Source organism: Carettochelys insculpta, chromosome 8 (assembly GCF_033958435.1).
Source record: "Carettochelys insculpta isolate YL-2023 chromosome 8, ASM3395843v1, whole genome shotgun sequence".
NCBI lineage: Eukaryota > Metazoa > Chordata > Testudines > Carettochelyidae > Carettochelys > Carettochelys insculpta.
Genome location: NC_134144.1, coordinates 7,891,248 through 7,916,158, shown reverse-complemented (window position 1 = coordinate 7,916,158; position 24,911 = coordinate 7,891,248). Strand labels below are relative to the sequence as shown.

Here is a 24,911-nt window from a genome sequence, read left to right as displayed (position 1 = left end):
AGAGGAATCTATCCAACTGTTTTGAAGCAGCAAGCGTCCTAATGGAGGGACACTGTCAACGTAATTTTACTGAATTTTAAGAATGCCTTTGATACAGTAACCTATTAAACCACAAGTTCATTGGCTACCGCATTGGAGAGCACCAGCACTTGAAAGCAGGAAAAATGACCGGCAAGGCACAGAATAATACTAAGCTAGGATCCGTTTTGATCACCCATTTTGCTGGCCAGAATGTACAAGAAGGAATTAATGAAATGGGATGAAAAGTTAATAAAAGCTAAGGTCTTAGTTTTATAAATAAAAGCTTTGAGTTTTTGTATGAATCAGAATGCTCCTGTCTCGCAATGGAAATTGAGTTAGTAGACACGTGACATTGGGGAAAAACAGCGACATTTCTGATCACATTATTATTAATAAGATCCAGAATAAATACAGAGGGCAGCATATAGCAGGTGCCAACCAAAACGAAACAGGACCATTAAATATAATTCGGCGCTGAATAAGGTGCACAATTTTGCTCAGCAAACCTGCTCCCGGCACAGCAGAGATTTCAGAGAGTATCCAGCTCTTTAAGGCATAATGAGTGCCAATGGGTAGACACTAATGCTAGACAACGTCAGACGAAATAAGGCCAAAAATGAGTGGGGAGGCTAGTTAATTATTTGCACTTTTTGCAGTGGATGCGCCATCACCTCCCATCGTTGAGCCAGGGCCAGACACCTATGTAAACATGCAGTCTAGTGCAAACACCACTGATGGCCTTGATGCAGAAATTATCGGTGAGATTCTCTAGTGTGCGTTTTGCAGGCTGTTAGACTATCTTTCCTCCTGGCCCTAAAAATCTACGCCTAAAGCATCGTATTGCTAGCTATCAGGCAGACACATACGCTGGGCCCTGAACAAGATGGGCTTTTGCAGGGGGCGGGGGCAGGGTCTGTGCTCCTGGAAGGGGCAGGGCTTCAGGTGGTAGGGGTGGGGCCGGGGCCAGCCATACTCAGTGCAGCCCAGAGCATACCATGCCCCTGCCTCACCTCCCTACCCAGTCATGACCACCACTGGGACAGTATTGCACATTGCTCCAGCAGTGAGTTTAAGGGCCCCAGGAATTCTGCCACCATTGCACCTTCTGGTACCAGTGGAAGCCAAGACCCCCCACCTCCCCAGGCCCTTTTTAAGTGCCTGGCCTTGTCGTTCCCCCACCCCTCGACATCGTAGAGGTAAGGCCAGAAGGGGGCCACTGGAATAAGCTAGTGTGCCCACGTGCAGAATACTGGCCATGGGCCTGCCGTGTAATAATGCCTTCTGCTGCCTGGCAGATGGCTTCTGTTCTGGACCGTGCCTCAGCAGTGGAAATGTTGACTGAGTGCCACTCGTAGTGGGGGATGAGTGAGTGTAACTGAGGGCATCATAAGAGCCATCCTGTTCATGAAGCCCGCCATGCCAATGGTGGGCGACCCAGCACCCTCCTTGTGGTGGCAGAGCGACGTGATTGCCTGCTAGCTTGTACTATCAGGAAGTGACAACACACCCTGCATCAACTTGCCTGGGAAGCCTGGCCTGGCAACGCAGCGTCTATCTACTCTGGAATGAAAGGAAACCTCATCATGTAGATAGACAATAACAATTCATAATAATTCTGATTGGTCTTTTCTTCCCTGTCTTGTACTAGTAAAAAGCCTAGATGTCACTGCATTTTAAAAACAAATTAAATGCCTTCATGAGCCTTTGGAGTGACTTTTTAATGGGCTAATGATAGGCAGATGGTCAGAAGTGAAATACAAGTTGAACCTCTCTAGTTTGTCATGCTCTGGGCCTACAACCCCCATAATTCGGCATGCATTTAGTTAGTCAGATAGCCACTTATACTGCTTGTGGTGAAGTTTCCCATGGTCCCATAAAAATTTGTTTCCAGCCACCAAGCCTGGCTCTCAATGTAAAAGCATTATGGCGGGCAGCCACTAACACAAAAGAGCCCTCACTCTGTTCTAACACTTTGCCGCTTCACTGTATAGCATGCTCAAAAAAAAACAAAAAAACGGTGTCAATTAATTGTATGGTTGTGAACATAGGAGATTTGCTAGAGTTAGCAATTAAAGTCTTGAGCTTATATAACCACTGCATTGGGACTGCCTAGCTGTCCACAAGTATGGAATTATTCACCCAAACAGAACCCAAAGTACGAGAAACCTAGCAGTTGAGCTGGCCAATTTGTGGTTCTCCAGTGTTGTGGAAAAAGCTGTAGCTGTGGAAAGCAGACAACTTATGAGAACCATGCAGGTTGACATCCAATTGTCTGGACTGACTAATGCTAGTATTAACTTTTGCACAGTGCCTCTTCCAAAGTGGACAACTCCCCTTCAAGTGAGAAACCTTCTCCAAGTCGAGTCCGTGAACTTGCCATAGACAGAGGAATTTTGGTAGCACCGAGCCAATAGTCAGTATGCTAGGCAAAGAGAGAGAGAGAGAGAGAGAGAGAGCGTGTGTGTGTGTGGGTGGGGCCATAAGGGCGGGGGAGGGGAGGGACGCTTGTGCCACTAGCCTAGCTGAATAGATCCCAGAGGATTCGGAATGCAATAGCCAATGTATTTCAGTGGTGAGCACATCCACCTCAGTGAGGATGCATCTTTCCTACAGGTGGCAGTTCTATGTCCTTACTACACATTAAATGTGATTTCTGTATTCGTCTTATGTACACGCTCATGCATTGACTTCTAGCTACGGCACTACCGGGTAGAGAGAGAGCCTCACACAACAGAACCGTCACAGCATTCCTTAGTGAAGAAGTGCACCTAATTCCATTCATCAACTTCAGTGGCTGGCCACAAAGAAGTTCAGCGTCTCCTTGCTTCCCTCAGCCCCTGTTAGAATTGTGCTGTGGCACATTTAAGCCAAGAGGTGGTATGCACGTTAATGTCACACACGCAGCGTGCCTCTTTTTTTTTTTTTTTTTAAATCAAACCAACACAATCATTGTATGTGTGAAGCAAGGTGGTGCATCAAGAAGTTTTTCAAGCACCTCATCTCCAGGAAAGACTTGAAGTCTCCACAGTTATTGGCTCTGTGTTGTGCCTGAACTAAGCAGCATGGAGATTTTTTTTTCACATCAAATTTAATTTTCCAGTAACAATGCACATAAACCGCCTGACCTGTATCAATGCATTTGGTATTCACAGTAATAACACTGCTGATAATGAGTTCATTTAATATTAATATTCATTACACTAAACAAGCATAAATCCAAGTTACCCCCAGGAAACAGAATAAGCCAGACTGAAACCACTGTATGTATAGATACTTGAAGGCATTTCAGATCTATGTGCTTCCTGCAAACGACATTCAGCTGTAATTAAAGTATGCACAAGTAGAAAGAATACTTCTTGAAAGGAGCAACAGTGTGTTTGGTTTTAAATCAACATGGATGTTTAGAAGCGGAACAATGACAGCCTTATCTCCACCGAGTATTATTAAATATGATATTAAGCCTTTTGCATTATTGCAACTGCAGAGCAAACAGAGCAGGGTTTATAGCCAGGAAGAAACAAACCCTACCTGTGTTAGAGATCAGCGGCCTCTATGGCGGCTATGTACCTGAGACGCAGCAGGTCTGATTCAGCATCACACTGACTTAGCACTGCTGAAATCTGGCTGTGCAACCGTTTGCGTACGTGCCTAGTGCCAAATGTGCGACACATGACTGTGAGGAGGCGACAGGCTTTAGGGGGGGCTGACCTGAGACATGTCATGGCAAGTTGCTCTGAGTTATAATGGTTAATGCCTCTGTCACATGGGGGGGGCGGGGGGGGTCAGCCTCTGCTGATGACATCAGCAGCTGTTCATGATAATTTGTACGTTCCTCATCCGCTCCCTCAGCAGTCTGCTCCCCCCTCACCGGAAATAACGCCTGTGAGAGAGCGTGACTGGATCCCCATGCAGAGATACAGCATGGCAATGCCATGTGAGAACAGACGTGTCGACTCACTCTACCCTACTCCCTCGGTATCACAATTACTCCTCGGTCACATTGCATTCTCGCCCTTCCACAGACTTTAGCTGGCCCAGAACGTTTGGCTCATGGCGTGAAAACGATTGAAAAGTTACTATATTATATTGGTTAAAATGCTAACTTGGATGGGTGCTCTAGGACCACTCAGAGCTATCAGCCAATCCCACTGGAAGCCCAGTGTCAGAAACCATTGCCCTCGCAGTGTTAGATGGCACTGGTTTCCTCTCCACGAGGTGACATTCTTTGCGGCAGAGGCAGGTCTCACTGAGTATACCTACACTGCAAAGAAAAACTTGAGGCCCCAAGTGTCAGAGGCTGGAGTGATGGACTCAGGCTCATGGTGCAAGGACTAACAGGGGAGGTGTTTGGGCTCTGCAACCCATTCAGGGGAAGGATCTCAGCACTTGGGCTTCAGCCCGGACCTGAATGCCTACACAGCCTGAGCCCCAGGAGCCCAAGTCAATTGACCCAGGCTCACAGACGCTTTATTGCTGTGCAGATGGGAGGAGAGTTGGATGGATCCTGCCCAATTCATGCTCCCACAGCAGTCAGGAAGGAAGTGAGAACGGTGGGGGTGGGTCTTTCAAGTTTCATGGGTGTTGGAACCAAGACCCTTTGATAGGAGCAGCAACCCCTGCACCTTCCCACAGGCGTGCTCAGGTGATAGCCCTGCGAGTTCAGCCTCATCGAGTTCTTTTTAACCCCTACTTGGAGATGAGGCCCCATGAAAGAAATTATTTCACTTTTCCCATCTAAGATGGCAGTGAAGCCTAATGCAAGTGGGACTGAGCTTCCACTACACCTATTTCATTTAAGGAGAACACTATTTCCACACGTCTAATTACAAACATGAGTAAATTATTTAAAACTCAGCTATTACTTATTAAGGGACAGATTTTTTTCCCCTCCTTATTCACCTGAATCCATTAGACCTGCTCAGAGTAAGCTCCTGCTCTGAGAGGTGAGAACTGACTCCAGGTAGTTAGATCTGCTCCTTATTTGATTTCTTTTCATAAGCAGCATTCACTGCTTCCACGTGCAGGGTGATTAAACCATCCCACTGCACGAATGTGGAACTGCTTCACTAAGGGAGAATCAGGCGATTTCTCCAATGGTTAAGGAGCAAATGCCATGGCTGTTAATCAACATATACCATAATAACACCATACCAATGGTGTTAATGTACACCAGAGTAACGGCAGTGGTTCCTGGAAGTTGTTATAATCTGTGCCAATTTTACTACCCAATTTTGTCAACCCAAGAGAGTTGGACAATGTGGAGACACATCATGGATCCGCCTTGCAAGCTCAGCCAAACTAGGGTCCTGATGCAGGAAAGCATCTCCTTTCAGGTAAGGATTTAAGCACTTGCTAAATGTGCACCACATCCTGAGGTCCCACAGTTTCCAGCTGGAGCTGTGAGTGAACAGCACTGCTGGAAATCAAACTCCATCCTCGTTCTGGAGAGATTCTGTTCGGAGCTTCAGACATGGTTCCCCTTGGAAAAAAGTGACTGTGCAAAAATGGCACCTTCTTATGAAATGAATCTGGCCTGGAGTGTTCAGCACCATCTCTGCTCACTTCAGAGAGGAGTCAAGATCACCAGTCCTGTGTCAACATGTCTACTCTCCGGTTAGAAGTGCAGAGCCAGAAGGAAGAAGGCTCCAAATCCACGGATATGTCCATGCAGCTCAAAACAAACACGAACACAGCCTTTGAAGTAGTCAGTCTCAGAATCATGACAACTGAGTGAGGCACACAGTACAGGGCTAGAAATAGCAATGCAGACATTTCCACTGGGGATGAAGCCCTGCCCAGATCCAGAGCCCAGGCTGCAACTCAAATGGGAATATTTACACTGCTACCATCCCTGTACTGTGAGCCCAAATCAGCTGACCCACAGTTATTTTTTTGTAAGGAGCTAACCAGCAAGTCAGGTGACCTGTGTTCAAATTCTGTACTCTGCAACAGACTTCCTGTGTGACCTCGGGCGTGTCATTTAGCCTCTCCATGCCTCTGGGCCCCATTGCTCAAACATGAATAATAGCGCTCAGGGATGTGAAGCCAAATACATTTGTGAGAGAGTGAATTCACAGCCCCATGCGTCCTCCCACTGGATGTCCTAGGAATTAGCTCTGTCCTTGCACCTCCTCCAGTGGTGTCTCACTTTTGGATCCACATATCTCCCGGGACCATGGTGTCCCCTTTCTGGGCACTGCCGTCTGGCTGTGCTACACAGCACTCCCCTATTCACTGCTCACTTCAGTGGCCCACTGCCATCCTCAGTCACTTGGCTACTCTCATCCTTGTTAAGTGTGCGGAGAAAAGGACGGGGAAGCCCAGGTCCACCTGCTACTCTAGACCTGACCGAGGGACCCTCTATTGGCAGCCTTCCTCTGCCCTTCTCCAACTTGCCCCTCCTTCCTATCTCCCTGGTCCACTTCCCTGTTACAGCCCCTAGCATCTTCCCTGTCCTCACCCCAAGACCCTGGTTCAACAGTCCCCTAACTGCCCAGCACTACACTCACCATGGTTCCCTCCTTCTCCCTGGGCTCCCTTGAGGAAACTGCACTGCTCCATCCCTCAGCTCCTTTTAGAGAGAGTTTGGTTGGCTCTGATTGGCTGTTCAATCTGCCATCCCATTGACTGTCTTCCAATCTGCCCTCCGACTGGCTGTCTGGCAAAGGCAACCTCCTTGGGATTGCCTTTAACCCTTGAAGGGAGCCAGTGTGGGGCAGGCAGGTAAAGAGAGAGAGGTGTTCATAGAGACTAGTAGTGGGGGGGGTGTCCATCTATAGACTGGGAAAAAAGCTCAATTCTATTCCAGCTCAAGATGCATTGACAGGATGCCCTCAGTTAAAACCCTTGACAGGTAATGCATTTGCATGGCAGACGGTGTCTGAAAGATTCTTGATTACGGGCGTTGATGATGTACCATCCAGAAAGAGCACAGCATGACTTTACGATCTTGTGCTGAGCCTCCAGGATCAGCTGTTCAAAGACTACCTCTGTTCACTTGTGAACTGAGGCACTGATTTGGAATTCATCGAGACACAAGGTAGTTGGAACCCCGCGATGCCATTTTTATAGTCACTCTCCGTGCACTTTAAGCTCAAATTTCTCAGGGGTAACTCAGGCTTATGCTTGATTAGAGCACTTAAAACTCTGTTCATGGCATTCGGCATCAGCAGCTGCTCTTACCCTGTTGGAGTCGATTCTGGTCCTGGAGGTGTAGATAGGAGGAGGAATGTTAAAAGCTTGAGGAACTAAGTATTCCTCTGCATCCATCATATCTTCCAGGTCTTCCTCGTCCAACAGATTTTGGAAGAATTTGCTGTCGTTTGGACTTGGGAGCTTCATACGATCATCGCCCTAGATGTAGTAAAGGCCAGAGGAAGACAACAAAGAGATTAATTAATCTGATGAGTGTAGGTACCTGCTTTCCATACCACCTTGCAGTCATGATGCAGAGATTGTGTATATTATGCAATCGGCCCGACGTCGTCACAGTTATGTCATTTATTTTGATTTTGGGCTGGGAATACGATGACAGGAGGGGAAAAACTACATCAGTCAAGAAAGAAAAAAATGTTTTGCACTTGTGTTATTGAAGTTCCCCCCCCCCCATTTTAAACCAAACTCAATTCTGGACCCAGTCGACTTATTTGGGGTAATTTAGAGCCCCAAATAACAGTCCAGAACACTGAGAGCCCTGACTGCTGGCTATAAAGTAACTTTATGGGATCAGGGAAACTTGGCCCAATTTATAAGTGGCCATTCAACTAACTGATGTCATGCCAGCTTATGGATGTTGCCAGAGGAGACAGTGCTAGATTACTGGATTATAACCTCTGTGTGCGTGTGTGTGTGTATGTGTGTGTGTACAGAGAGAGAGGGAGGTTCTGAATATATATACACATTTGGAAACTGGGATGTTGGTTTCCATTTTATTTTATTTTATTTTTGTGTTTTTACGGATTTATAGTGTGAAATTCCCCCGTTAGCCATACGGAAGGCATATTTGATTTTTAATGATGGTGAAATCAATAGGAATTGAACTGGTTCATGACATTTGGATTGCAGTAGTGTCTGTGGTCCCAGCCAGGGTACAGGACATCAAACACAGAACAAAAGAGCTCACAATCTATAGACATTACAATAAAAACCTATATAACTTAGTAGAGAATAAAGTCTGTTCCAGACATTTTTTTAACCGTTCTGTAGAATTTACCGGTTATATCGCTGCTATAGAACAGAGTAGGCTGGTTTAAATGTCCTGTAGTGGGGCCATTTGCAGCATAGCAGTAGCCATGCTGGGCCAAAATATTAGAGCGACAAGGCGTGTGAGGTTAAATCTTTTGTGGGATCAACTTCTGTTGGTGGACGAGGTGAATGAAAGGACCAAAAGAGGCACTCAGAGCCACTAAAGAGCTTGTCTCTTTCACCAACCAGAAGTTAGTCCCATAAAAGACATGGACTCACTCACGGAGAAGTCATCATTTCTGAGAATGTAACAAAGAACTTTCCCCAAGGGTAATCACATCAATGCTGCAATGGAATTAAATTCCGAAGAGCATTTGGCCTTTACTGTCCTAAATTTATTGTCCTACCAGACTACTATGGAAGAGGCCTGGGACCACTATGGAAAAAGCCCAAAAGGTGACTCCAAATAAGGACATACTTGCCCCATTATAATAGATTAGCATAAAAGATAAGCACGCTCCAAAGAATGCCAGAATTTTTTGTAGTTATAGAAATAATTATCCTGGTAGTTTTTCTGAGGCCTTTGTTTTTTAAAACAATACTGATCTTTGAACTCAGCGAGGAATATTGGTAGGAGAAGGCCACTTGATGATACTGTTATTTATGCTGAATATTGTTTTACTGATCAAACCGTTCCACTGATAATTCTGTATCGCTCCCGGTGAGTAAGCCTGTCAAAATCTGGCCCAAACCAATTACATGTTCTGGCCTCTAGTATTAATAATTATGTTTTTGATGTTGCAATTTTTATTCAGCTCTATTTGTTTGTCCAACCAGTTCTTAAAAATCTCTAGTGACTGGAATTCCACATAGGTATTGAACTACCTTACAGCATTAGTGTATGTCTTTAAGAACAGATTAGACCAACACCTGGTGGGGATGGCCTAAGTTTAGCTAATCTTGCCTCAGCACAGGGGACTTGACTAGACAACCTCTTGAGCTTCCTTCCAACCTGACATTTTTATAATTCTACTATTATCATAACAGCAGTTTTCCTTCAGCGGGTGGAGAACTTCTGATACACTTATGTTAAATCCAGGTTTTTAAAAGCAGAATTGAAATGATTTCCAGATGTTCCGCAGTTGCTGACCTGAATGACAAGATATCTTTGAGGGTCTCGAGCCATTCGAGAAAATTCAGCAGCCAATTCCTTGAATTTAGGCCGACTGTCAGCATCAATCATCCAGCCTGAAAGTAAATTGGAAAATAAAACAAGGAATATTGTGATATTCTGAGCACCGTTTGAAACAATCCTGGGTTTGAAGTGTGACACTGGCCCTTTGTGTATAAGAAAGGCAATTCACTTGCTCAGGAAAATTGGAAATAGGATAATAAACAACGCTTCTAAAGTACAGGAAAGTGGATCTGGCATTGAAGATCTGGATTCACTGCCTAGCTCTGCTGCTCTAGGACCTTGGGAAAGTAACCTAATGTCTCGCCCTCAGTTTAGTAAAATGGCGAAAATACTATTGTATTTCCAATCCCACTCTGTTATCTGTCTTGTCTATGTTGATCATAGGCTATTTGGAGGCAGGGAGTGTTTTTTACTATAGATCTATACAGCATCTTGCATGAGGAGGCCTTTATTACAATCAGGACCTGTTGGTACTATCATAATACAACCTGTACAATTAACATTTCAACCTGATCTTCCGGTATTTTTTTCTCCCCCGTCATCATTTGGGTCCCTTTCTATTACTGCTGGCATCATCAGCACTAAGGCACTGTAATGCTATTTGCAGGTGTAAGTCCCGAGGTGGGTTGCAGTAATCACTGAGAAATATTCCACCTTAACCAAGCAAGGACTCCCATCTCTCTCTTGCCTTCTCTCAGAGAAGTTCACGAGAAAGGACAGCTTCTCCTTTCGACACCTGCTGCAAAATCGCTTGTGCAAAGCAACCAATAAATGCCACTCAGCAACAGCTGGTGGTTTATCGCAGGGCCAGCCTCTTCTACCAAAAGTTCCTATTGGTAGTTCCCAAGCACAGTGTCTTTGTTGAGCAAGGAATCTCAGAGCAATGGACTGTATCTTCTACAGCCCTGTTATGCTGAAGATGTGACCAAAGCAGGCCCACTAACAGCTGGGAGACTTAGCAGTGGCAGCGGCCAGAGCTCGGTGCCCCTTTGGAATGGGACAGCAGCATTGCTGAACCACTGGGCATGGCTGTGAGGGAGTTGCGGGGGTAGCACCGCGGTCTAGGTGGCACTGAGAGCTGACTGCCCTAAGCCCCACCCCTTCCACCTTTGGCTCCACCCCTTCTGGGCCGTGGAGTCAGCCTCCCCTCACAACTTGCTCCGGGCCCACAGCAGCTGTCGACCCGACTGGACCACAGTGGAAGGAATGCCTCCTTAGCTGGGAGGAAGTTTAATAAGAATGCTAAAAGAATGGCCATAAGCAGTCATTTCCCCAATTTTAGATGTCCAGATTACCTACATCTCTCTTCAAGACTACAGAATTTTCGTATTCATTAGAATTAATATTGTATTAGAATATTCTTGAGTTGGCTCCAGGCGGTCCCTTTTGTGTATTTAGCTCTTCTTATCAACTTCTGTATCCACAGGCTCTTGCATCACTAGCTTATAGAGCCTGTAAGGATTGGGCAATCTTTTCTCACCAACGTAGGCATGTCAATGTTCCCCTGAAAGTCAGTGGGCCTAGTCACATGCCTTGTGGAAACTTCAGCATCAGTAAAATGTGCAGAATTAGTTTCTATGTCAGAAACAATATACAGTTTTGAGGAGCATCCTCACAATAAAGGAAATGTCATGCGATTCTTACAAAAATAATATCCAAGCCACAGACAAACGGCATAAGGGGTGGATTGCCCTCAGATCAACCTAAGGCCAAAGGGAAGGTAGTCCAGTGGGGAGGGGAACCTTTCCATTTATTCCTATCAGAATTGTTTGTGTTTGGATTTTAGGGCCCATCAACATTCCAGATGGACAATGTTGAAGATTCAGATCCTAGTAACCCACAGATTGTGTACAGTACATGAAGATGCATTGTAAATTACCTCCTAACATCTGCCCAGTATTCCTCAAACCTACAGCCATTGCTAAGCTTAGGGTGTTACAATCCTTGGCTTCTCTGCTAACGCAAGAAGGAAGTACATATTGAAATTAAAGGCTTGTAATATTTTGTGATGTGAACACTTCTTCAGAAGGAATTTTATTAAACAATAAAACACGAGCCACCTAAGATCCCTGTACTGAACGTGCACGGCAGCCTTCAGCCTCGATGGATTAGGTTCAGTCTTGCAGTTAGGGGTGAAAGAAACAATATACCATTAGTAATCTCTGGAACAATATAGTGCACTCATATGATAAGCTTCAGGTTACAAACGCAACTCCAAGGAGAGAGAATTCCCACTTTCTTATTAAGAATATATATATTTAACTCCTCCAGTTTATCTTCTTGGTTTTGATATTTTTGAGTGTACATCAAAAGGGAAAGGCCCATGTCAGAACAAAGAGATGGCTGTAAGTTAATTTCAGTTAAATTAAGTCAGAAACACCATAGAGAGGTTCTTAATTCTTTTTTAATTAGAAGTCTAGGCTTTGAGGGCTCTTTTGTGGGCATGTCTCTCTCACTGGGGGAAAAGGGCAGAGTACGCAAGAATCCAGATATAAACTGTTTTCTTTTTTTGCTAAAATATAAATGCCATCCAGGAGGTGGCTAACAAACACAAACAAATCTTCAGGTGTGGAATATTTGTTCTATTGATTCCATTTCTCTTTCATAAAAAAACCCAAATATTATAGATTTCTTTCCTCTATATCTGAGATTTTTATTTTGGAATCAGCTCTTCTTTCTGCCACCATCAAATCCTGACTCTCCGTGCACCATAATTATGTTTAATGCTACCTTTTCTTTATATCAAAATCAATTGTCGTGGAAATGACAAGTGTTTACAATAACAATCAGACAATTCTGACTTCATAGTGAGGAGGCACGACACCATCTGACAGTAGTACGAGGCAGTGCTAACTCGGGCCCTTCACAGCTAACTCATATCCTTTGCAATTGGGAAAAACAAAACAAAAAAATAAACGGTGCATGCGATGTTCAAATGTAATTTCTGAAACCTTAGAAAGTGTTTGGTTTTGAAACATCTGCATTATTAGCAAGCAGGAGATGAAATGGAACATCCTCTGCTAGCACTAACTGCGGTGATATCAAAACAACAGGTACTCACATTTCACCATCACCATATAAACGTCAATGGTGCAGATAGGAGGCTGGGGCAACCGTTCCCCTTTCTCTAGCAAATCAGGAATATCTCGAGTTGGGATTCCATCATAGGGCTTTCCTCCAAAGGTCATAAGCTCCCAGATAGTGACACCTGGGGACAAATGAGTATAGCATTAGGGTAGGGTTTTTAAACTTGTTAACACACGTTATGGATCAGTCTGGGGCCCAATATTGGCACTTACAGACTAATGAAACCCGGTGTGACAGTACTTAAGTTTGAGTCTAACGATGATGTCTCTTGTTTTTACTGGGTTAGGAAAGGGTGGCTACTGACAGATAAGGGAGACTTATGACAAATAAGTGGTGTAGAAATCAGGCATGACTGATATGGAAGACAAAGAACAAATAAATGGAAACAATAACAAAAGACTATGACCCGCTCTTTTATCATATCAACATGGAAAATGAATGGCTGAGGTATACTATTATTATAAGTGGAAAAAAACCTTCAGATGTTCTCAAAATTACAGCATCAATTTCCCATAATGATGCAGAGTTGAATAAGGTTATGTCATTATCTTTTGCCTTGTAAGTCATTCACAGTCAGTTGTGTTGTTTTCTATTAAAGCACCTTATGGATTTGGATTATGATAATGCTATGATTTAAACCTGGGATCCTCTTTCTGAATAGCCTGAGGATTTTTTGGCAGCTAGGCAGAAAGATAAATATCATATACCACCAGTAACAGAATTTATCCCAAAAGACAATATTTAATATTAAAAAAAACCCAAAACCCTGCTGCTTCCTTGACACTCTCCTTTATTTTGCTTTTTATGTTATTGCAAAGGTCATTTAAAATATGCCGCTAGCCTGGTAATCAGATTTTGCAGCCTGTCACTTCTAATCTGAGGGGAGAGAGGTAAAAATGCATAGCCATGAAACATGCATTTATTTTCTCCCTCATTCACCTCCAGACTGATATTTAATAACTAAATTTTGTCAATTGTCTTGTTTTCTTCTTGCAAACTACAGATGTCTTGAGCTGTTTGAAACCGAGCTGCCTAAATAATGGAGGAAGATGTATATTTTGCTAACTTGGACATTACTTGAGTGGGAGGAAGCTGCTTTATGCACACAATTTTAATATCCTATAATTGTACATTTTTCATAGCTGGATAGGAAAGGACAGCCACCTGGCAATAGCAAAGGGTGTATTTTACTGCTACCCACAGGTAAAAGTGAGTAATGAGTTTCAGCAGAAACTACACATCTTTGTATCAAAATTGCTCAAGAGCAGAAACTTTAGATGAGGTCCAGTATCTCTCATTACCTACAATGGGCCTGATGCTACGAAATTTCATTTGTTAAGGTGCAGGTTACTGTCTCACTAACAGCTGGACAAGTTAAACGGGCAAAGCACCAAGCAGATGCTTAACAGCTCATTATGATGTCATTGTTAACACGATTAAATACACTCTCCAAATATTGAAATCACTCGCTTTTCAGTTTAGATTCCTCATGGCCTGACCTTTCTCGCAAATTCCAAAGCTGTTCGTAAAATTAAACCTAAGCCCATGAAGTCAGCTTTTGCCTTTTGCTGTCTCCTCCAGCCCCCTGTCTCTCCCTTGCTGTATTTTTTTATGTTATGACATATTCCCTTTTATCTGATTGTAGTACAGAATCTTCCAGAAGCCAGAAAATGGTTTTTGACATCCCTGGCTTTCCAAGTTCGGTTTTCAAAGAACTGTTGGAAATTATGTCCTGCAGTCATATTTCTTCTGCCAGTCTGTGGTGAAACTGAAAGAGGCTTTTTTCTGTCATAACAATCAGCCAAACTGCTACCAAAACAAAGTTTCTGGCAGGCAACCCAGCAGGGACGCTGTGATAAAGTATTTTAGTGAGCAGGGAAATAACACAGAAGACAGGTAGCAATGCTATTTAGATATATATGTATGTTTAAAATACAAAGGAAACACAAGGTAACAGTTATCACCTTTAGGAAATATGGGTTGATAAATAAACATCCGTGACACAATAAATAAACTTCATGCATTTCACAAGAGATGAATTCTTAAGTACAGTCCCATGGAAGACTTACCATAGCTCCAAACATCGCTCTGATGGGTGAATTTCCTGTAGTGGATACACTCCAGAGCCATCCACTTAATTGGCATCTTGGGAGCAAAATGATAAATGAAAGTTAGAAAAACAAAAATGAATTAAAATCATATGAATTGGTCCTAAACCCAGATATCCAGTTCTCTCTCATCTCTCTCAGTCACTAATTTAAAACCCCCAAAATTCAGGAAATTAGAAAGATTAAGGCTCACAACAATACATTGAATACATCTTTGGCCAAATTCTGTGCTCGTTCACATGCAAGTAGCCCTCAGGCTGTTACTGTAGCAATGATATACAGTCTGTGCAACCCCGCAGAATTCTTCATGTGTTGATTTCAGTGGGATTGAATGGGGAGACAAAATTTGACCTGGTGATATTGTACATATGAAACGGAAAGAGGAGCAGGTATTCAACTACCACAATAATGGGAACAGCATCAAGAGGTTAAATAAAAGATCACAGAACAGATTTTGGCCCACAGGATTTAGTGAGGTTATAAATTAAGGAGAACCTTCCAAGAGAAACCCTTTACCCCACCACAACTTTGGTGGTTCAGATAAATTGGAACAACTAGTTCCTCATCATCCCTGGATTTAGCTATATAAAATCAAACCATTTTACCTAATATGATGAAGGGATTCAATCCTATAAGCCCTCTGTGTCCAAAACACCTGTTGACTTCAAATGGACAGCGTGTGAAACAGATAATGCCTTGGAGGAACAGAGCCTCAGGGTATATGCTACAACCTACCAAGTAAGGGTAATTTCTTTTGAAACTACAGAATATAGCACTGAAAGGAAACCCTCCTTGCCCCCAACCACCCCACACAGGCACATACATACTAAATAAACCTAAAATTGTGGATGTCTTAGTAAAAACTTAATGAATGTAGAGAGAAGTAAATGGGTCTGCATTGTGAAAATATCCTATGTAGCTGAGTGGGGAACAGGGATCTCTACATTTACAGGCAGAGAGCTCGTTCTCTTTTAAATTCTATAGGTGGTAGTAAATCTTTTTTCTAAATAGGAAATCAGCCTCTACGGACACCTAGCGGACTCTTTTTACTTCCTGCAGAAGTCTATTGAATTCTATAAGGCTTTTCTAGACAGGGACAATTTCAACAGCAGAGCGGTATGGTTCACCAGCCCAGCTTTAAAACGAAAATACTTTTTGTTTTGGGGAGTGATGCTTCTCAGAAGCAGGACAGTCATTTCTGCTGCACACATCCTATCGCAGCCAACAATAGTGTGTTTGGGCCCGCATGTCAAGGACACCCTCCAACAGCTGCAGGAAGATGCTTCCTTTAGACCAGAGTATTGGCCTTGTAAACCCACGGTTATGAAGTCAGTCCTTGAAGTGGTCTTTCAAAGGTCTGGGGCAGGTTAGATTATTTAAAAGTAAAATTAAAATCCCCAAACCTGTGAGGGATGGTGATAGATCCTGCTGTGAGCAGAGGGGACTGGACTTTATGACCTCTCAAGGTCCCTTCCAGCTCTGCAAGATGTGTATATCTCCTTGGTGCTTCACAGAAGGAAGCAGGAGGGGAAGAGGTAGAGGGGGTGCTGAAAAGGAGATGAGAGGGCCTGGAAGCGTCAGGAAAGATTGCCAGACTTCTATCCTCAGAGCTAGTGAGTAGGAAAGCAGTCACTGACTATAGCTGTGCAACTAACTGATTTTTCAGTTCACCAGAATTTCTGGGGGGAAAATGGAAAAAAAAATGGTTTCCACTTGAACTATTAAAAATATTTGGTGAATGGACAAGTTAAAAAAAAATCTTTCATTTCGGCTTGCATGAAACATTTTGTTCAACTCAAATTGACCTGTTTTCTTACAGTGTTTAAAATATTTTAAATTTCATTTTAGTCAATTCATATTGAATTTCAAAATTGAAAAATTAATTTTGAAGAAAAAACCTAAAATGTTGAGAGATTTTTGGATTTTTTTTTTAACCAAAACATGTGGGCAAATTCTACATGAATTAGTGGCATGTTTTGGTGGACTGAAATCTGCATTTTTTTTTTGGTAAAAGTTTTAGTCAAAAATTTTCACCCAGCCCTGCTGCTGATTTCTTTGCAGCTTCTTGTCTCATTAGCTGTACCCTTGTTGTATCCAGTGAACACAGGTGAACGGAGAAAAGGAGGGATGCATGACTAAAGGAGCAGAGGAAACAAGGATCTGGGGAAGGGGATGAGGAAAGAGACAAACCCTCCAGGGACTTTATCAGATTGAAGGAGAAATTAAGGTGTTATTAATGGCATTATATTAATTATAATTAATGGCATAAAGTGTAGCCATTTGGAACTTGTGTCTGACCATCTGAATATTATGATGCCTCTGTTTGGTGCCTTTATAAGGTCTTCCAATGGTGATTCTATTTAAGACACAGTACGGAATGACAATTATGGAGGTGCAATCTGAAATAAGAACGACATTGGATGCTGTCCCAGCTGCCTAGGTTAAAAACTGTCAGTTTTTAATTACAGGCATCAGAACTCTTTAGTTAGTGCTCCAGTATTTTGCATCTTTTCAGAGACAACTTGAGCAAATGTTGGCCCTGCACAAAGGAACTGGGAAACAGTGTGCACAGGTTCTTTCACTGTGAGCCAACCGGCAGATTGTTGGAAACATATGTAAAACCTTAATGGGCACGCGACAAGTAAACGTCTTCTGTCCTTTATAAGTGCTGGAGAGAGATCTGGCTGGGAAAAGTTGCCTGAAAACTACTCAGCCTAGTGCTGACAACAGGGAGGTAGTATATGATGATGAACCAGAAAAACTTCACTTCACTGACTTCAGATAGAATCACAGAACACTAGAACTGGAGGAGGCCTCGAGAGGTCATCAACTCTAGTCCTGGCCCTCATGGCAGGACCAAGTCCTGTCTAGACCATGCCTGACAGCAGTCAGGGGATGGGGGTTGGATGGGGATGGAAGTCCTGAGGAATGTAAGTAGGGGACAGCAGGGGGTTAGACAGGGGACAGGAACTGGGCCATACCTGGCTCTCTGGGGAGGCACAGCCTACCCCAGTCCTCCCTACCAAGCCCTCCATATAATTTCCCTGCCTGACTGACTGTCAGGCCAAAAAAGGTTTTCCCACGCCCTGTTTACCCCTTCCTGCTGCATTGCAGCCAGGGGGACAGGAGGCAGTGGTGTTCTCGGGGTGACCAGCAGAAGCCTGGAGGTGTTAGCTGCCTTTTGACAATGTACATGCAGGAAGGATCAAGCTATTTGCAGCCATACGTGGGAGGGGGATGTAGCACAGGAGAAGAGATGAGCTCTGCAAAGACACAGGCCATGTGTCATCCTCCTCCTCCTCCTCCACTGCTACTGGAAGCAGCTCCGGTCCCGTCCCTGATGGACCGTCCACCTTCTGGTGTGAACCCTGGAATAAATCTGGGGCTGGGGGGTGATCCTGCATGCCAACCCATCAGTCGTCATAGGAAGACATGGCGTCAGGCACCAAGAGAGGTGGATCCAACCTAAGGCAGCAGGCAGTGAGGTTCAAGACTGCTCGCTAGTCTTTCTCCCCGGCCTGTAGGAGAGTGTGTGTCACCCCTCCCAGTGTGAACCCGAAATTCTTCAAGATGAGAAAGTCAATAAAGACTCCAGCTGTGCACTATTTCTTTTTAGAGGGGGGCTCAGTAAATGTGAAGTTAATTTGAACTTCTGTAATACATAGTTCTGCTTGGTTGCTGTTAAACTGATTTTAATACGGGTAACTTTACCTGCTGTCATATATTCAACACAGGGAAATAAGGTCATTTTTTATAATGTACATGGTCAAGCTTTCAAGCAACGAGAGCTTTGCACTGCAATGAATGATGGCCCCTGTGAAAAATCAAGGTGAGAACTACAGGCATGAATGTACCCACCTTCCCTCCATCTGCGTTGTACTCCTTCTCATCTCCTTCCAGCAGCCTGGCCAGGCCAAAGTCCGTGATCTTTACGTGGTTTGGTGATTTAACCAAGACATTCCGGGCTGCTAAGTCTCGGTGAACCAGTCGCCTCTCTTCCAGGTACATCATTCCCTGTGGGAACATAACAATGATTTTAAAATCAAATAAACCTTTAATATTTTTCAGATTCCCCCATCTCTTTATGACCTGCATCCATGATATCTTGAAAAGGAGTCCATATTGTTGTCATTTAAGGTAAAATAACATTTAGAGAACAGAGATACATGGATGTTACACACTGCACATGCCAGAGAATCTTCATCACTAACAACTTGCAATCTAACTAGAAAAGACAAAGGAAGGATTATCCTCCCTGTTTTGCAGACAGGAAACCTGAAGCACCAAGAGATTAAAGAAGTTGACCAAGGCCTCAAAAGGGAGTCTGTGGCAGAGTGATGAATTAAATCCAGAGCTCCTGAGAGGCAGTATAGCTTCCTAACTACAAGAAAACACTCCTGTTCCATACTGAAAGCCTCTCCATGGGACACAAATTTTCAATATTTTTAGTGAATTATGTGGAAAACAACTTTGTTCCTTTGGCTGCAATCCAGTTGCTTCTCCAAACCCCATTACAACTTTACCTCTTGTGTTGTAATTGGATGTAAGATCAATGTTCAATGTCTTTTACGAGCATATACATTCCAATACAAGTAGTTTTGTTAACAAGCCATCCAGGTGTCTTAACAGATAAGCAAACACATGCCCAAGCTGTCTGGCTGGCATCTGCCTTAATTATGTACTGAGTTTCAGACCAAACGCCAGTGATTAAGATGGGAGTTTACCAGAGGCTTTATACGGCTGGGATCATCACCAAAGCTTAGGCTTAGTCTTGCCCTGAGAGGGTTACAAGCATGTAATTTCACAAAGAGGAATTTATGACATTTGCAGTCATTTTAGTGACCTACAGATGAAATTACAAGCCAGGCAATTACCCTTACATATCTTTTAATATATCAAATCTGAAACATACACAGTAATTTAAAAGTATTGGTGAATATGAAGAAGGCTGTATTATCATGTAAGATGACAATTCATCAGAGTCAGTGATTAAAATAAGTCCATTATTCCATATAATGGCCAGATTCTGATTCCCTTACACTTCGGTGCCAGACAAGTACAGGTTGAACCTCTCCAGACTGGCACTCTTGGGACCCGACCGGTGCTAGATGAGACAATTTGCCAAACTACGGGAGGTCAATATTGTCTAGCAGTATTACCAACACGTCCAACTCTGAGAACACAAAGCAGCAGAAATGTAGCACTTTAACTGATCAATTGATCTGATGAAGGAGGTCTGTCCCATGAAAGCTCATCACCGAATAAATCATTTGTTAGTCTTTAAAGTGCTCCATTTCAGCCGCTTTGTTTTCCTGGAGTACAGACTAACACAGCTATCTCTCTGTTACTATTCTATATGGGCGCTGAGAAGACATTTAGAGGTAAATCACAGCTAAATAACAGCACAGAACACTGAGAGCCAGGAGTGGTGGTTATAAAAAAAACTTTACCTGACCATGGCAAATTTGGCCACACCCATGATAATTGGTTGTCCGGCTAACTAAAATCGTGCCAGATTGCAGAGATTGCTGGACAAGAGAGTGCCAGCTGAGACAGGTTCAGCCTTTAACCCTATTGATATCAATGGGTCTCTGTGTATGTTAATGTTCTATTCAATGAAATGTGGTAAGAGTCTAGTCCTGTGCTGGCAGAAAAAGGGGGACACCTCTACAGAAATCAACCAGGGCCACTATGAAATAGATTTCAGCAAAAAAAGGAAACTGGGAGCAAGAATGCTTAGCTTTTAACGTGCCAATTTTGATGCCATCAACACAAAAGGTCATGAGAGGCTCATGGGGGAATCTCAGCAAAGTACTATTTTGCTTTTAATGCAGCCTGTTTTGCTGCCATTAACATGGAGGGAGTTTGAATAGGGGAGTGGGGGACTATATGGCATACATCAAACAGACTGACTTTTAAAAGGTATTTTTTGAGGAAGCAAGCACTCACTCACGCCAGTTGCAAATCAAGGCTGCTGGCTGTGGAACATCAGAACCGTAGGACTTTGAAGGATTAAGAGTTTCTGAGCTCAGAACACAAACTGGTAAAAAATGACTAATAAATCTCACAGGGCAAATATTTATGTGTTACATTTGCCTTTTTCCAGTCTTCTGGGACCTCCCCCCAATTGCCATGAGTTTTCAGATGTAACGGCCAGTGGCTTCACAATCACATGAGCCAACTCCGTCAGTGCCTTCAGATGCATTAGAACTGGCCCCATGACCTCCTCCTAGCCCAAGCCCTCTGCACTCCCACCCTTGCCCTCCTTCCAGAGCAAGCACCCTAAGACCTCACATCAACCCTGAGACCCCTCTCAGAGCCAGCACCCCATCTGCCTTTCTGTCCCATGAACCCCCTCCTGAACCCCAATCTGGAAACCCCATCTCAGAGCCAGCACTCACACCCCCTCCTGCAGCCCAACCCCTTTTGTGAACCACCCCCTGCAGGCCAGTAAAGTAGGGGACGACTGATGAAAGTGGGGGAGGGCTTTGGGGACCGGGTGGGGCCTTGAGAAGGAGCAGGCTAGATCCTGAGAGGCCCTTAAATTCCAAAAGTAATCTCGAGCATAAGAGTTTGGGACCACTGCTGTATTCAAGGTTCTGAATCCATCAACAAAAGCTAACAGAATGTTGGGAGCCATTAGGAAAGGATGCATGTGTGGAAAACATAAATCCACCACCTACATCCATTATGTTCCTAAACCTCGAATGGTTGCATGCCATTCCAGTTGTCCCCCATCAAAAGAGATTGAGCAGAACAGAGAAAGGTATGAGAAAAGTGATGCAAATGATTAGGGATATGGACTAGCTTCCATATGAGGAGAGACTAGGCCTGCTCATCTTGGAAAAGAGAGGCCTGAGCAGAGACATAATAGAGGTCTATAAAGTTCTGAACAGTGTGGAGGAAAGTGAATGAAGAATCGCTATTTACCCCCTTCACGTAATTCATGGGTCATGCAAAGATACTAACAGACACAGGGGTTCAAAACAAACATAAGGAAGCACTCCATGGAATTCCACGGCACCTTCTGGATCTCATTGCCTGGGGACGGTCAGAAGCCAAAAACATAAATGTGTTCAAGAAAGAATGATATATGTTCATGGATTAGCCAAGATGGTCCATGATGCAACTTCATGCTCTTGGTGTCCCTTAACTTCCAAGGGCTAACAGATGGGACTGACAGCCAGGAGTGAATCCCTCGGTAAAGTGCCCTGTTTTATTCACTTCCTCTGAAGAATCTGTCACCAGATGCTGTGGGATGATAGGAAGAATTTCTGGAGTGGCACAGTGGAGCCATTTCTATGCTCTTCAAAAGTGAATTCATGAAACCTGGTAAGGCTGCTGCAAAATTATATATTTCTTTCAGTTTCATGTACCCTGTGCTAGGTGATAAGATGAGAGGACTCCACGTTTGTGAAACCGAACTGGCTCATTATGAAGAGAATTATTTTCAGAAGGGCTTCAACTGCAGATAGCATTCATGTCGTGTGCACATAGCCTAACTTCCCAGTGCAGTCTCTAAACTCTTCCCTCCAACAACCTGGGATCCTCCCTCCAAGTTCCATGCTGTTTGCCACGCTTGTCCTCTTTCTTGTACATTTTTGTTGGGACCACATTGTTCTCTAAAAGAGATGACTCCATATATACCTGTTTAATTCACTCTCTCTTTAGGGAAATTACAATATGGCCTAAATTTTGTGAACTACAAGAAATACACTCATACCTCCATGGCCATGGGATGATGCCACATGTCCTTGTTTGGACAAAACTCCTATTGATGTCTTCAAACAAGACGTTTCCCTAACAAAGATTAATGGACCCAATCCTGCAAAAATAGTCAGATGGGCAGATCCTTATGGTAGCATGAAGTTCCTTTTGCAGATTCATGACCTTCAGGATTGCCTGTGCTTCTGACACTATCCCAGGTAAATAAGATATTGATTTTCCTCTGCATCCCCTTAACAAGGAGTGTGCATAGCTGCCCATGTACAACATAAACAAATCACAACATGGGAGAGAGGAGATGGGAGAAACCTGTGGTGTTCATTGCAACAGCACCATTTAAACATGCTGGAAATGTCATCTGAAGGCCTACTTACACCTGGCAGGAGCAGTGTTATGTATGCATTTTTAACATTTGTGCAAGATGCAGGAGTACTATGAGCAAAAAAAAATTGCATTTCACAGCTGGAGTCATCACTTAGTAGATTGATGTCAAATATCAAAGAGATATTTTACGTGAAGTACTTTGACAAAGCTATAAGATATCCTTATGAGAGAGAGAGAGAGAGAGAGTAAAAACCTGATCTTGAGAAGATTCTGGTCTGCAAGCCACAAGAAAAACTGAAATTAAACCTCTGTCATGACCAGCCCCCTCCAAAAAGCAATCAGATCAAAATTTGACTGGACAGGTTGCACAGACGTATGTGTTTCTGGGTCTCTGTGGTACCAGAAAGTTAGCTAAAATACATGACTTTAAGAGGCAACATTAGAGGGGAAGAGCCAGTGCTAAAAAAAAAAGTTAAATCATAAAACTCAGTTGCTTCCAGGATCCCTGAGCACAGATTCACCTCCTACAGAGTTCCCTGACAGACCATCACTCTCTGAAGCAGCACTCAATACTTTGAGACATCAAATACTCATTGCAAACAGGACTGACATCATAGATAAATTGACTAAGCCATTTTTGAATGTTACCTGGAATAAGGAGCAGCCTCCTTATAATCATACTCCTTATCCTAAGCCAATATAATAACCACATACAGAGATAAACATGTACTACCGCAGTCTTCATTCACACATATGTAATATTAAATTCTGCCACGTCTAACTACATTTAATATTTTTCTTATTTGATAAATTATACTGATCTCTGTCTTAAGCTTTTTAACTTTGTATTGATTTATGGTTTTGCAGTTGCATGCAATTTGGTGTTTTCGGCATTTTTAATTTTTATCATTTAAACATGTTCGCAGTTGCAGAAAATTATGGGAGCATCAGACTAGAACGATATGATGACAGTCTCTAATAAGTTCTCAGGCAGTATTTTTCTTACTTTGCCAATTTGTAAATTACCATCATTATGGATGGAAATGTTTTTGTTGGACTGTGCCTGGTGAACTCAATACTTATGAACATTTACCAATAAAATTCTAATCCTTCCAAATCTAAACATACCCTATGCTACATAGCCAAGGCCCCTTCCACTGTCTCATTCTGCTGTTGCACAAAGGCCAGCATTCTTCATTTTGCACAGACAGAGTAAAAATAACTGTTCAGGAATCTTTGGACTGAAAAGAAAGTCCCACAGCCGTTTGGAAAGAGAGGCTGCTGAACTCTCATTTATATTCAAATTCAGCACATTCACGCATGGTTTTGAACCAGGAAGGCAATTTTCCAGCTCATTATAGGGGCTCTTTTACATACTTTGCTTTATGTAATTCTTGACTCCACCCTGCCTCCTTCTGCCCCTCTGCTCTTTGACTTGCTCACCTTGATAATATTTTTCTGATTTGTCAACCTTGATTACTATTTTTGGTTCTCTGTGCCTTAAATATTGAGTCCGTTCTGGTATGGCTATGATCTGAAGAAGTGGGTCTGTCCCACGAAAGCGCATCACCTAATAAATTATTTTGTTAAAGTACTACTGGACTACTTTTTTGTTTTGATAGTATATAGACTAGCACGGCTCCCTCTCTGTTACTATACAGCAACAGAGTAGATCATCGACAGACAGGCCAACGGGGGAGGATTTTAGAAGGAGAATGTGTACCTCTCCAATAGAGCTGAGGAACCCTGCAACACAAACGTCTTCTATTGCTGCTGAGCGCTTAAGAGCAGCAGAAGTGACGATCACACCTGTGCACCTTACAAGCGCCACTGGCGTGGGGCCGAAGTTAACAAGGCAGGGTGGGAATGGGGAAGGCCAGCACACCTTCTGCGCTCCTTAGGAACTCAGCAGCTGGGGAGATGCCTGGAGAGTTTACTGGGCTCCCACAAGCTCATTCCACAGATCAGACATCTCCTCCTGCCAGCTCCTCAGCTGCTTGGCTTGAACTTTAAGAGTCCCTCGGGTTGCTGCCTCTTTGTTAAGCTGTCATATTCACAGCAAACAGAACTTAGTGAAAAAAGGTAAAGTGTCTTTGTTGGCAGGTGGCAACATAACACAGCTTTATTTCTTAGGGCATGTCTAGGAGAAATCGTCCACAATCCCTTTTGAAGTTTTGATGTGTTGGACATCATGGCTTTTTTTGGACAAAACTGGGCCTTTGCCCTCTTTGCACTTGCCAGCTGATGATCAGGTGGCAGGGCTCTGG

At 43.4% G+C, this 24,911-nt stretch overlaps 1 protein-coding gene across 5 annotated transcripts in view; it reads right to left on the bottom strand.

The window, feature by feature from the left end:
- The window catches only part of ERBB4 (erb-b2 receptor tyrosine kinase 4), a 932,933-nt gene that overhangs the window by 28,298 nt on the left and 879,724 nt on the right, over window positions 1-24,911 (bottom strand). For all 5 annotated transcript variants that reach the window (XM_075001177.1, XM_075001174.1, XM_075001176.1 and 2 more), the window contains 5 exons: window positions 18,454-18,609; window positions 14,557-14,632; window positions 12,462-12,608; window positions 9,356-9,453; window positions 7,204-7,374 (listed from right to left, as the gene is read on the bottom strand). In XM_075001177.1, coding sequence (XP_074857278.1) covers window positions 7,204-7,374; window positions 9,356-9,453; window positions 12,462-12,608; window positions 14,557-14,632; window positions 18,454-18,609 — 648 coding nt within the window. The remainder of the gene's footprint in view (window positions 1-7,203; window positions 7,375-9,355; window positions 9,454-12,461; window positions 12,609-14,556; window positions 14,633-18,453; window positions 18,610-24,911) is intronic.